The sequence below is a fragment of the Nerophis ophidion genome, linkage group LG07 (assembly GCF_033978795.1).
Source record: "Nerophis ophidion isolate RoL-2023_Sa linkage group LG07, RoL_Noph_v1.0, whole genome shotgun sequence".
NCBI classification, from domain to species: domain Eukaryota; kingdom Metazoa; phylum Chordata; class Actinopteri; order Syngnathiformes; family Syngnathidae; genus Nerophis; species Nerophis ophidion.
In genome coordinates, this window is record NC_084617.1 from 38,015,224 (window position 1) to 38,028,891 (window position 13,668).

Here is a 13,668-nt window from a genome sequence, read left to right on the forward strand (position 1 = left end):
AGCATCGAAATGTGCCCACCGCAGCGCCACTTCACCCGTGGGAGTGGCCTAGCAGACCATGGCAGCGGCTGCACATAGACTATGTAGGGCCATTCATGGGACACATGTTCTTGATTGTGATGGATGCATATTCAAAATGGATGGATGCCTACCCAGTGCACTCGGCAACAGCAAACAGCACAATTGAATGTCTCCGGAAAAGTTTCAGTAATCAAGGATTACCAGAAGTGATTGTATCGGATAATGGCGCATGTTTTGTTAGTACAGAGTTCCAACAGTTCCTCAGCAACAATGGTATTGAACATGTCACTTCAGCACCATATCACCCGTCTTCAAATGGCTGTGCAGAGCGGGCAGTTCAGACATTCAAATCAATGATGAAGAAAGCCAGGGAGGGCACCATCCACACCAGGGTGGCACGGGTGTTGTTTAGCTACCGCATCACACCGCAGTCGACAACAGGGAGATCACCAGCAGAATTACTGCAAGGCAGGCGGTTGAGGTCAACGCTAGATTTAGTGCATCCAGATCTCAGAACAAAAGTGGAACGGAAACAAGGTAGTCAAAAACAAAACCATGACAAAAATACTCCACAGAGGGGATTTCAAGTGGGGGACACAGTGTTAACACGCAACTTCAGCTATGGGCCAAAGTGGATCCCGGGGTTTGTCACAAAGGTCACTGGGCCGGTGTTCTACAAAATCATGGTAGGCAGCGGGTCAGTAGTGCGCCGGCACGTAGACCAGATTCTGGGGCGGCCAGAGGAAAGAGACACTAGAGAACCAGAGAACTCTGCGACGGTTGCAGAGGTGCCGGTGGCCGTGCCGGGGGTCGTGCCATCACCTCCTGAACCTGGGGCTGCGATTGCGGAGCCGGTGGTGATGGTCCAGAGCGGCGTTCCTTAGGGCCGGGCGGCGGGCAGTGCAGCGCCAACAGAGGGAAGCAGTCTGGCCGTGGTGGGGCCGCCTTCTCAACAGGAAGAGGCACCGGTGCGGCGGTCACACAGGACTGTATCGAAGCCCCGGTACCTGAGAGACTATGTAGCATAATGTATTATTAGTTTTGTTCTTTTTAGTGCTGGTTATTTCCCTCCATCAGGACTGGGGGCGAGGGGGGGAAGTTATTTTTCACATTTTTGAACGGTTATGAATCACAAATAGGTTCGCACAATTGAATGTGTAATTTATTTAGTTTAGTGTTATGAAGAGTGAGTTTTAGCTTAAGGGGGGAGGGATGTAGTATTTGTATTATAGAGGGTCCGGTAGGCGGAACCCTCCTGTTTGGGGCAATACTTCCGGTGGGAACCTTTTGTGTGTTGCACTTCTTCCGGAGCACAGAAGTGAACTACCCACTACTCTTCAGCCTGGTGTCGGCGTCCATTCATTCCAAAGTGTCAAGATACTACAGGAAACACTAAACTGGCCCTAATGTGTGAATGTGAGTGTGAATGTTGTCTGTCTATCTGTGTTGGCCTTGTGATGAAGTGGCGACTTGTCCAGGGTGTACTCCGCCTTCTGCCCGAATGCAGCAGAGATAGGCTCCAGCGACTCCCTGCGACCCTGAACGGGACAAGCGGTAGAAAAATTGATGGATGGATATAATGTATATTGTCCTTCGTTTCCTTAGCTCAACTTGTGTAAACTCCTTCAGGATATATTGTCTATGAACTGTGCCTGGTAATTTTAATTTCACTAAAAGTGCCCTCATATATCAGTTGGAACATTTTTCACCACAGTAAAATGTCCATAAAATGTCTGACAGCTAATTAGCCAAATACCTACATAGTTGCATTCTGCTATATATATGGATTTTATATTCACTAGAATGTAACGGTTATTCCATATAGGTCTGTTGTGTGGAGAGAAATTGTGTTTAAACTATAATTACCAGTAAAGTTCCTTCATGAACATTGTGATGCTAATGCAACCAATGATTTATATTTGCAACACTTGCCTTCAATTTTCCCATTCAAAGCATGCAGTTAGTTTTTTGCAGTAAAAACTAAACAAAACCTGGAAGTATGTACACAAATGTATGTACATTTCTGACTAAAGACAAGTCTTTTTAAATGATTAGCTAATTTAAAGTTTACAAATTAAAATATAATATGTTCCCAGCCATTTTGGGGGAATCTGAGATTCATGGAAATTGGAGCTATGCCGTATATCCAAGGAAACATTACAATATGGCACAACAATTCAAATTATAACACCACCACGCTTAATGTTCTTTGTACAAAAAAAAAGACACATTCTGACAAAATGTGTATAATTGGTTGACATTATATTATGGCAAGTTGAAAAATTAATAGCTAGCAGATAACACATTTGTACATGTTTCATATGCGATGTTAAATGACTGTGTTGTCCTGAAGTCAATTGTTAATATTCTTTACGTCATTACTTGATAATACTTGTGTATTGTTTATACAATGTGCAAAGACATACAGTGGGGCACAAAAGTATTTAGTCAGCCGCCAATTGTGCAAGTTCTCCCACTTAAAATGATGACAGAGGTCTGTAATTTTCATCATAGGTACACTTCAACTGTGAGAAACAGAATGTGAAAAATAAATACAGGAATTCACATTGTAGGAATTTTAAATAATTTATTTGTAAATTATGGTGGAAAATAAGTATGTGGTCACTTCAAACAAGGAACATCTCTGGCTCTCAAATACCTGTAACTTCTTCTTTAAGAAGCTCTTCTGTCCTCCACTCGTTACCTGTAATAAAGGCACTTGTTTGAACTTGTTATCTGTATAAAAGACACCTGTCCACAGCCTCAAACAGTCAGACTCCAAACTACACTATGGCCAAGACCAAAGAGCTGTCGAAGGACACCAGGTAAAGAATTGAAGACCTGCACCAGACTGGGAAGAGTGAATCTACAATAGGCAAGCAGCTTGGTGTGAAAAAATCAACTGTGGGATTAATTATCAGAAAATGGAAGACATACAAGACCACTGATAATCTCCCTCGATCTAGGGCTCCACGCAAGATCTCATCCCGTGGGGTAAAAATGATCATGAGAACGGTGAGCAAAAATCCCAGAACCACACGGGGGGACCTGGTGAATGACCTACAGAGAGCTGGGACCAAAGTAACAAAGGTTACCATCAGTAACACACTACACCGACAGGGAATCAAATCCTGCAGTGCCAGACGTGTCCCCCTGCATAAGCCAGTGCATGTCCAGGCCCGTCTGAAGTTTGCCACAGAGCACATGGATGATACAGCAGAGGATTGGGAGAATGTTATGTGGTCAGAAGAAACCAAAATAGAACTTTTTTACGAATACATTCTTTAAAATTCCTATAATGTGAATTCCTGGATTTTTTTTCACATTCTGTCTCTGACAGTTGAAGTTTACCTATGATGAAAATTACAGACCTCTGTCATAATTTTAAGTGGGAGAACTTGCACAATCGGTGGCTGACTAAATACTTTTTTTGCCCCACTGTATATAGTGACAGCAATGCTTTAATTTGGCGCCAAAGTTGTTTTTATTTCTTGTACGCTGTAATCGGCGAACAGCAGTTGTACTATGTCACTTCTGCCAAATCACTTTATGTTGGGTGACTTCCAGTATTCGTCTAAAAGCAAGTCATGCATGTTGCAGTCCTCTGTTAAAATCTATTTTGCCATTCCTGCACAAAGCAGTGTAGAAGCAATAGTACTTCAACAAAATTTGAATGTAAGTTCATAAACTGAGAAAAAAAATACAACAATGCAATATTCAGTGTTGACAGCTAGATTTTTTGTGGACATGTTCCATAAATATATATTAGGGCTGGGCAACGATTAAAAATTGTAATCGAAGTTAATCGCACTATTTCTCTGATTAATCGCGATTAACTGCATTGTATACGCAAAGCCCAATAATGAATTCAAAAGTAGTGTGTAGTGCACCTTTATTGGAATATTCCCCCACATGAACAAAAGCGCCAAAACATTTGTTGTGCAAACACAATTTAAATCAGTCCTTGTTAAACATCCATCCATCATCTTCCGCTTATCCGAGGTCGGGTCGCGGGGGCAACAGCCTAAGCAGGGAAACCCAGACTTCCCTCTCCCCAGCCACTTCGTCTAGCTCTTCCCGGGGGATCCCGAGGCGTTCCCAGGCCAGCCGGGAGACATAGTCTTCCCAACGTGTCCTGGGTCTTCCCCGTGGCCTCCTACCGGTTGGACGTGCCCTAAACACCTCCCTAGGGAGGCGTTCGGGTGGCATCCTGACCAGATGCCCGAACCACCTCATCTGGCTCCTCTCGATGTGAAGGAGCAGCGGCTTTACTTTGAGTTCCTCCCGGATGGTAGAGCTTCTCACCCTATCTCTAAGGGAGAGCCCCGCCACACGGCGGAGGAAACTCATTTCGGCCGCTTGTACCCGTGATCTTATCCTTTCGGTCATGACCCAAAGCTCATGACCATAGGTGAGGATGGGAACGTAGATCGACCGGTAAATTGAGAGCTTTGCCTTCCGGCTCAGCTCCTTCTTCACCACAACGGACCGGTACAACGTCCGCATTACTGAAGACGCCGCACCGATCCGCCTGTCGATCTCACGATCCACTCTTCCCTCACTCGTGAACAAGACTCCTAGGTACTTGAACTCCTCCACTTGGGGCAGGGTCTCCTCCCCAACCCGGAGATGGCACTCCACCCTTTTCCGGGCGAGAACCATGGACTCGGACTTGGAGGTGCTGATTCTCATTCCGGTCGCTTCACACTCGGCTGCGAACCGATCCAGCAAGAGCTGAAGATCCCGGTCAGATGAAGCCATCAGGACCACATCATCTGCAAAAAGCAGAGACCTAATCCTGCGGTTGCCAAACCGGAACCCCTCAACGCCTTGACTGCGCCTAGAAATTCTGTCCATAAAAGTTATGAACAGAATCGGTGACAAAGGACAGCCTTGGCGGAGTCCAACCCTCACTGGAAATGTGTTCGACTTACTGCCGGCAATGCGGACCAAGCTCTGGCACTGATCGTACAGGGAACGGACCGCCACAATAAGACAGTCCGATACCCCATACTCTCTGAGCACTCCCCACAGGACTTCCCGAGGGACACGGTCGAATGCCTTCTCCAAGTCCACAAAGCACATGTAGACTGGTTGGGCAAACTCCCATGCACCCTCAAGAACCCTGCCGAGAGTATAGAGCTGGTCCACAGTTCCACGACCAGGACGAAAACCACACTGTTCCTCCTGAATCCGAGGTTCGACTATCCGACGTAGCCTCCTCTCCAGTACACCTGAATAAACCTTACCGGGAAGGCTGAGGAGTGTGATCCCACGATAGTTGGAACACACCCTCCGGTCCCCCTTCTTAAAGAGAGGAACCACCACACCGGTCTGCCAATCCAGAGGTACCGCCCCCGATGTCCACGCGATGCTGCAAAGTCTTGTCAACCAAGACAGCCCCACAGCATCCAGAGCCTTAAGGAACTCCGGGCGGATCTCGTCCACCCCTGGGGCCCTGCCACCGAGGAGCTTTTTAACTACCTCAGCGACCTCAGCCCCAGAAATAGGTGAGTCCACCACAGATTCCCCAGGCACTGCTTCCTCATAGGAAGACGTGTTGGTGGGATTGAGGAGGTCTTCGAAGTATTCCTTCCACCTATCCACAACATCCGCAGTTGAGGTCAGCAGAACACCATCCGCACCATACACGGTGTTGATAGTGCACTGTTTCCCCTTCCTGAGGCGGCGGACGGTGGTCCAGAATCGCTTCGAAGCCGTCCGGAAGTCGTTTTCCATGGCTTCCCCGAACTCTTCCCATGTCCGAGTTTTTGCCTCCGCGACCGCTGAAGCTGCACACCGCTTGGCCTGTCGGTACCTGTCCACTGCCTCCGGAGTCCTATGAGCCAAAAGGACCCGATAGGACTCCTTCTTCAGCTTGACGGCATCCCTCACCGCTGGTGTCCACCAAGGGGTTTTAGGATTGCCGCCCCGACAGGCACCAACTACCTTGCGGCCACAGCTCCGATCTGCCGCCTCGACAATAGAGGTGCGGAACATGGTCCACTCGGACTCAATGTCCAGCACCTCCCTCGTGACATGTTCAAAGTTCTTCCGGAGGTGGGAATTGAAACTTTGTCTGACAGGAGACTCTGCCAGACGTTCCCAGCAGACCCTCACAATGCGTTTGGGCCTCCCAGGTCTGTCCGGCATCCTCCCCCACCATCGCAGCCAACTCACCACCAGGTGGTGATCGGTAGAAAGCTCCGCCCCTCTCTTCACCCGAGTGTCCATAACATGAGGCCGCAAATCCGATGACACAACTACAAAGTCGATCATGGAACTGCGGCCTAGGGTGTCCTGGTGCCAAGTGCACATATGGACACCCTTATGCTTGAACATGGTGTTTGTTATGGACAATCCGTGATGAGCACAAAAGTCCAATAACAAAACACCACTCGGGTTCAGATCCGGGCGGCCATTCTTCCCAATCACGCCTCTCCAGGTTTCACTGTCGTTGCCAACGTGAGCGTTGAAGTCTCCCAGTAGGACAAGGGAATCACCCGGGGGAGCACTTTCCAGTACTCCCTCGAGCGTTCCCAAAAAGGGTGGGTACTCTGAACTGCTGTTTGGTGCATAAGCACAAACAACAGTCAGGACCCGTCCCCCCACCCGAAGGCGGAGGGAGGCTACCCTTTCGTCCACCGGGTTGAACTCCAACGTACAGGCTTTGAGCCGGGGGGAAACAAGAATTGCCACCCCAGCCCGTCGCCTCTCACTGCTGGCAACGCCAGAGTGGAAGAGGGTCCAATCCCTCTCGAGAGAAGTGGTTCCAGAGCCCTTGCTGTGCGTCGAAGTGAGTCCGACTATATCCAGCCGGAATTTCTCGACTTCGCGCACTAGCTCAGGCTCTTTCCCCCCCAGTGACGTGACGTTCCACGTCCCAAGAGCTAGCTTCTGTAGCCGAGGATCGGACCGCCTAGTGCCCTGCCTTCGGCTGTCGCCCAGCTCACAATGCACCCGACCTCTATGGCCCCTGCTATGGGTGGTGAGCCCATTGGAGGGGTGACCCACGTTGCCTCTTCGGGCTGTGCCCGGCCGGGCCCCATGGGAACAGGCCCGGCCACCAGGCGCTCGCCATCGTGCCCCACCTCCGGGCCTGGCTCCAGAGGGGGGCCCCGGTGACCCGCGTCCGGGCGAGGGAAATCTGGGTCCATGATGTTTCTTCTTCATAAAGGTCTTCGAGCTGCTCTTTGTCTGATCCCTCACCTAGAACCTGTTTGCCTTGGGAGACCCTACCAGGGGGCTTTATGCCCCCGGACAACATAGCTCCTAGGATCATTGGGACACGCAAACTCCTCTACCACGATAAGGTTGCAGCTCAGAGAGGAGTTGTTAAACAGTAGCAGTTAAATAGCATATTTTATGAAAATCAACTCAAAAAATGTAAATACAAACATTTAAGCTTATTGCCACTGCCAGGGTATTTAAGTTATCCTGTTTGTTATGGAAAATAAATATAATCTACATACAAATCTCTGAGCCACAATCAATGATATAGGTTTAAAAAACCTATATCATAGGTAGTGGGCTGTTTTAGGGAATTTTTTATCAAATTATCCGTAGTAGCAATATTAATAATGTTGTGTTTATTCTGCGTAGTGCACTTAAAACAATCATGACCATATCTAGGAATTGATATGATGGGAATTTTCCGATTGTTTGCTTGGTGCTTTGATAAACTGAACGCATCATATACATGGTACTATATTGTGATGTCATGAGCCAGGGAATAATAGAACTACCCTACCCAGCATGCAACAGGAGTGAGGAGCATGCGCGGTAGCCCGGTATAGGTTGTGTCGCCATGACGGCATCTTGTATGTTGTGATATGCACGCTCTGAAAGCAAACGTTAAGAACTCAGCCAACACTCCTCGTCTGCATTATTCATAAATAGACAGACAACACATATACTCCGCTGCTTCACAAGCCGCTGGATGTAGCCGGCAAAGTATTCCCATGCTAGCTAGCCGGTCTAGCAAGCACGCGTCATTCAGTCCACGCTGTAGGCCAGCCATGAAATTTGCAGAATTTGTTCCATCTTTACCAAGAGCCCCTCGACGCCGGGCGACGCCATCTTGTTAAGAAAAGGCGTTAACAAAATAAAAGCATGTAAACAACTTACGCAAATGTGCGATAAAATAATTGTCGGCGTTAATAGATTGATGAGTTAACTCATAATTAACGCATTAATTTGCCCACCCCTAATATATATATTTCTTTTTTTGTGAAGAAATGTTTAGAATTAAGTTCATGAATCCAGATGGATCTCTATTACAATCCCCAAAGAGGACACTTTAAGTTGATGATTACTTCTATGTGTAGAAATCTGTATTAATTATTGAATTACTTGTTTATTTTTCAACAAGTTTTCAGTTATTTTTTATATCTTTTTTCCAAATAGTTCAAGAAAGACCATTACAAATGAGCAATATTTTGCACTGTTATACAAATTAATAAATCAGAAACTGATGACACAGTGCTGTATTTTACATTTCTATCTCTTTTTTTCAACCAAAAATGCTTTACTCTGATTAGGGGGTACTTGAATTAATGAAATATTCACAGGGGTTACATCACTGAAAAAAGGTTGAGAACCACTGGGTTAATTCCATCCATCCATCCATTTTCTACCGCTTATTCCCTTTCGGGGTCGCGGGGGGCGCTGGCGCCTATCTCAGCTACAATCGGGCGGAAGGCGGGGTACACCCTGGACAAGTCGCCACCTCATCACAGGGCCAACACATATAGACAGACAACACTCACACTCACATTCACACACTAAGGCCAATTGAGTGTTGCCAATCAACCTATCCCCAGGTGCATGTCTTTGGAAGTGGGAGGAAGCCGGAGTACCCGGAGGGAACCCACGCATTCACGGGGAGAGCATGCAAACTCCACACTAATTGGCAACACTAAATTGGCCCTAGTGTGTGAATGTGAGTGTAAATGTTGTCTGTCTATGTTGGCCCTGTGATGAGGTGGCGACTCGTCCAGGGTGTACGCCGCCTTCCGCCCGAATGCAGCTGAGATAGGCTCCAGCACTTCCCGCGACCCCGAAAGGGACAAGCGGTAGTAAATGGATGGATGGATGTTCATTAATGTGCATTGTATCATGTCCCAAAGTTATAACAAATATAATAAATTGCAACTTCCTATGAGGAGTTTTATCGTACATCTATAAACAAGCTTATTTAAAGTTAAGTTAAAGTACCAATGAGTGTCACACACACACTATGTGTGGTGAGATTGTTCTCTGCATTTGACACATCATATTGGTGTGTCTAGTGGGACAGGCGTAAGTTAGTCAGAGAAAATGCAGTCGTTTATAAATTATATTTAATGTTTCTGTGCAGCCTGGTAGCAAATGCGTCACGGACCGGTACCGGTCTCCGGACCTGTGGTCAGGGACCACTGTCATAGTAGACACATATGTACAGATGCTAAAGTATGTTTGTATTTCTTTATTTTTTCGGTTTTTCACTGTCCGGTCTATGAAGAAATGTCCCAAGTAAATGGTCAACGCGGACGACACTACCGTCATCGGGCTCATCTCGGATGGCGATGAGTCCGCCTACAGGAGAGAGGTGGACCGGCTGGTGTCCTGGTGCAGCCTCAACAACCTGGTGCTGAACGCCTAGAAAAAAATGGAGATGATCTTGGACTTCAGGAAAGTCAAAGCCCCACCATCCCCCCTCACTCTGATTGACTCTCCCACCATTGTGGACCTCAAGTGGGAGCCGACCATCAGCTCCCTCATCAAGAAGGACCAGCAGAGGATGTACTTCCTGCGGCCGCTGAAGAAACTGAAGGTGCCAACCGAGATGCTGGCGTAGTTCTACTCAGCCATCATCAAGTCCATCCTCACCTCCTCCATCACCGTGTGGTTCCCCGGCGCTACAGTCCGGGACAAGCATTGACTGCCGCGCATCGTACTTGCAGCTAAGAAGGCGATTGGCTGCAAACTCCCACCCCTCCAGGAACAGGAGGCGTGTGGGTCGGATCACAGCTGACACAAACTATTCTCCCCTCTTCCCTCAAGCAGGAGACTACGATCCATCCAGAGCCACGTACACCTCCTGCCACATGAACAGTTTTTTCCCCTCAGCCACCAGGCACATGAACAATAACAAGATCCGATCGCTCAGTTACAGCTCTTTTTATTACCTATTCTGTGTTATATGTGTTTTATGTTGCACGACTGCATTAAGTGAAATTCTTAGTTTGTGAACCCGTTCTCAAACAACGGCAATAAAAACTCTTCTGACTCGGATTCTGATTCAAGCTTACAACAAGGTTCTCTTCATTGACTCCAGTTTGACTTGGTGCTGAGTCGGCGTATCTACACGTCCAACGAGAACACAAACATTTCAGTAATACTCAGGAACACAGTATTTGATATACACAGTGGCTAATTAACTTGTGAAAAAAATACAATGCAAAACAACACAACATTACAAATATTAAATGGAATCATACAACTTTGTTTTTTTCCTAAATATGATTTTTTTTTTTTTGAAAACTTTAGATTTATTTAATGCGGAACTATTTATCACTTTCATGATACGGTCGGTTCCGAGCAGCGTAACACCAAGGCGGAAGTACAACAAACAATCGCTGCTAGGTTAGCCGCTAAATGCCAACAAAGCCGCTCAGCCTTTCGCTGGTCGCCGCCAATGTCAGCAGCACACGCAGCTATGTCCAAGTTCCACCACCTCAGGACTTTTGTCAACGAGCGACTGACTGCCGCTGCAGAAGAGATATTTGGTGTTTTCGAGAAAACTATGGTCGCATACGAGGCGGAGATGGATCGTCGGTTGAAGCTTCTGGAAGTGGCCTGCAAACCCGCACACAGAGCAGGTTTGTAACGTCCAAAGTGGGTTAATATCAGATGCAAACATGTATATTTACCACATATTAAAGAGTCAGTGTTTGGTCAAAACAAATAAGATAAAATCTCATTTGCATTGTGATGTATAAAGTGGAACACAATGCAGGTGTATTCAAGTAAATTGTTCGAAGGATACCCATTTCACCCTTCACTATTACTCTTTTTTTGGAAAAAAACAAACAAACAAAAACTACTACAGAGGACATTTGGTTTTGTTAGAGTTACACATTTCAGAAAATATAGCAATAGCCCTGTTATTAAGTATAACTGTAAAATGTCAAATATTCCTTTATCAACATGAAACCAGCGATATCATACAGGTCTTGTAAAGTTGGGGGACGGCGTGACATGGTTTGGAGAATGGCATCGCCAGCAACCTGAGGGTTCCTGGTTCGATCCCCCCACCTTCTACTAGTGTTTTTTATTTTTTTTTTTACCGATTTTTGGATTAGTTTTGTTCTTGCCCTTAGTGGGATCAGAGGCGATGATGTCGTCGTGGCTTGTGCAGCCCTTTGATGACACTTCTGTTAAAGGCCTACTGAAACCCACTACTACCCATCACGCAGTCTGATAGTTTATATATCAATGATGAAATATTAACATTGCAACACATGCCAATACGGCCTTTTTAGTTTACTAAATTGCAATTTTTAAAAATTCCAGGGAGTTTCGTCTTGAAAACGTCGTGTAATGATGACGTGTACGCAAGACGTCACAGGTTTTTATGAAGTATGAGCGCCTCGCACACACACAGCTAAAAGTCGTCCGCTTTAACGGCATAATTACACAGTATTTTGGAGATCTCTGTTGCTGAATCTTTTGCACTTTGTTCAATTAATATTGGAGAAGTCACAGTGGAAAGATGGAGTTGGGAAGCTTTAGCCTTTAGCAACACAAACACACGGTGATTCTTTGTTTAAAATTCCTGGAAGTGAAACTTTACTGTGGATCAGAGCGTGGTCAAGCATACATGAATCACGACGTAATGTCAACCAGCAGGTTTCGGTGAGAAAATTGTGGTTAAAAAGTCGCTTCTTACCGGAGAAAAGCTGAGCTTATGCCGTCCATAGCTGCCGTCGACTCCCCTGAGACATTGGTGTCAAGACACCCGTGGAGACACACCTCCGACTATCAGGTAATATTAAAGTCACTAAAACACTAGCAACACAATAGAAAGATAAGGGATTTCCCAGAATTATCCTAGTAAATGTGTTTTAAAAAAATCAGAATCCGTCCCAGTGCAATCGCGTTTTTTTTTTTTTTTCTAGTCCGTCGCTATCAATATCCTCAAACACGATCTTTTATCCTCGCTCAAATTAATGGGGAAATTGTCGTTTTCTCGGTCCGGATAGTTCTTTTTGTTGGAGGCTCCCATTAAAATCAATGTGAATATGTGAGGAGCCATCACACTTCTGACATCATCGTCCGTGACTTCCGGCAGAGGCAGGGCTTTTCTCTAAACACCGAAAGTTGCAAACTTTATCGTGGATGTTCTCTACTAAATCCTTTCAGCAAAATTATGACAATATCGCGAAATGATCAAGTATAACACATAGAATGGGCCTGCTATCCCAAGAAAATCTCCTTTTAGTAGGCCTTTAAGGGCTATATGAATAAACTTTGATTGATTGATGATTGATTTTAATCATCCATAACTTTATTGATGATTGATTTTAATCAATGGGGGACATCAATGGGCGCAGTTTGGAGAGTGGCTGTGCCAGCAACCTGAGGGTTCCTGGTTGAATCCCCTACCGTCTACCAACTTTGTCACGTCTGTTGTGTCCTTGAGCAAGGCACTTCACCCTTGCTCCTGATGGGTCATGGTTAGAGCAGCTCCCGCCATCAGTGTGTGAATGAATGTGGAAATAGCGTCAAAGCGCTTTGAGTACATTGAAGGTAGAAAAGCGCTATACAAAGTTAACCCATTTACCATTACTTTCCCGTGATAAATATTAGGAAAGTTATGGATGATTAATTGAGTTATACTTGTATAGCGCATTTCTAACATTGAGATACTCAAAGCGCTTTAACACTATTTCCATATTCACCCATTCACTCACACACTGATGGCGGGAGCTGCCATGCAAGACCCCTAACCAGGACCCATCAGGAGCAAAGGTGAAATGCCTTGCTCAAGGACACAACAGACATGTCCAGGTTGGTAGAAGATGGGGATTGAACCAGGAACCCTCAGGTTGCTGGGACAGCCCCTCTCCCAACTGCGCCACCCTGCCCCATTTATTAAAATCGATCATCAATAAAGTTATCCATCCATCCATTTTCTTTGCTTATTCCCTTTTGGGGTCGCGGGGGGCGCTGGCGCCTATCTCAGCTACAACCGGACGGAAAGCGGAGTACACCCTGGACAAGTTTCCACCTCATCGCAGGGCCAACACAGATAGACAGACAACATTCACACTCACATTCACACACTAGGGCCAATTTAGTTTTGCCAATCAACCTATCCCCAGGTGCATGTCTTTGGAAGTGAGAGGAAGCCGAAGTATCCGGAGGGAACCCACGCATTCACGGGGAGGACATGCAAACTCCACACAGAAAGATCCCAAGCCTGTGATTGAACCCAAGACTGCAGGACCTTCGTATTGTGAGGCAGACGCACTAACCCCTCTTTCACCGTGAAGCCCCAATAAAGTTATGGATGATTGAAATCAATCAATCAAAGTTTGTTCATATAGCCTTTAATCACAAGTGTCTCAAAGGGCTGCAGAAATCACAACAAAATCATCGGCT

General features: G+C 46.2%; 1 protein-coding gene and 1 long non-coding RNA gene across 2 annotated transcripts in view; one reads left to right on the plus strand and one right to left on the minus strand.

Annotated features, from left to right (window-relative positions):
* LOC133556905 (uncharacterized) overlaps window positions 1–13,668 on the plus strand; it is a 56,103-nt gene that overhangs the window by 36,461 nt on the left and 5,974 nt on the right. The window contains exons 10-11 of the mRNA XM_061907255.1: window positions 10,340–10,396; window positions 10,607–10,883. Coding sequence (XP_061763239.1) covers window positions 10,340–10,396; window positions 10,607–10,883 — 334 coding nt within the window. The remainder of the gene's footprint in view (window positions 1–10,339; window positions 10,397–10,606; window positions 10,884–13,668) is intronic.
* On the minus strand, window positions 9,473–10,044 carry LOC133556316 (uncharacterized). Its single transcript, XR_009807492.1, has 2 exons — window positions 9,742–10,044; window positions 9,473–9,660 (listed from the first exon to the last, which is right to left on the minus strand). It is a non-coding gene; the product is annotated as an uncharacterized LOC133556316 (long non-coding RNA).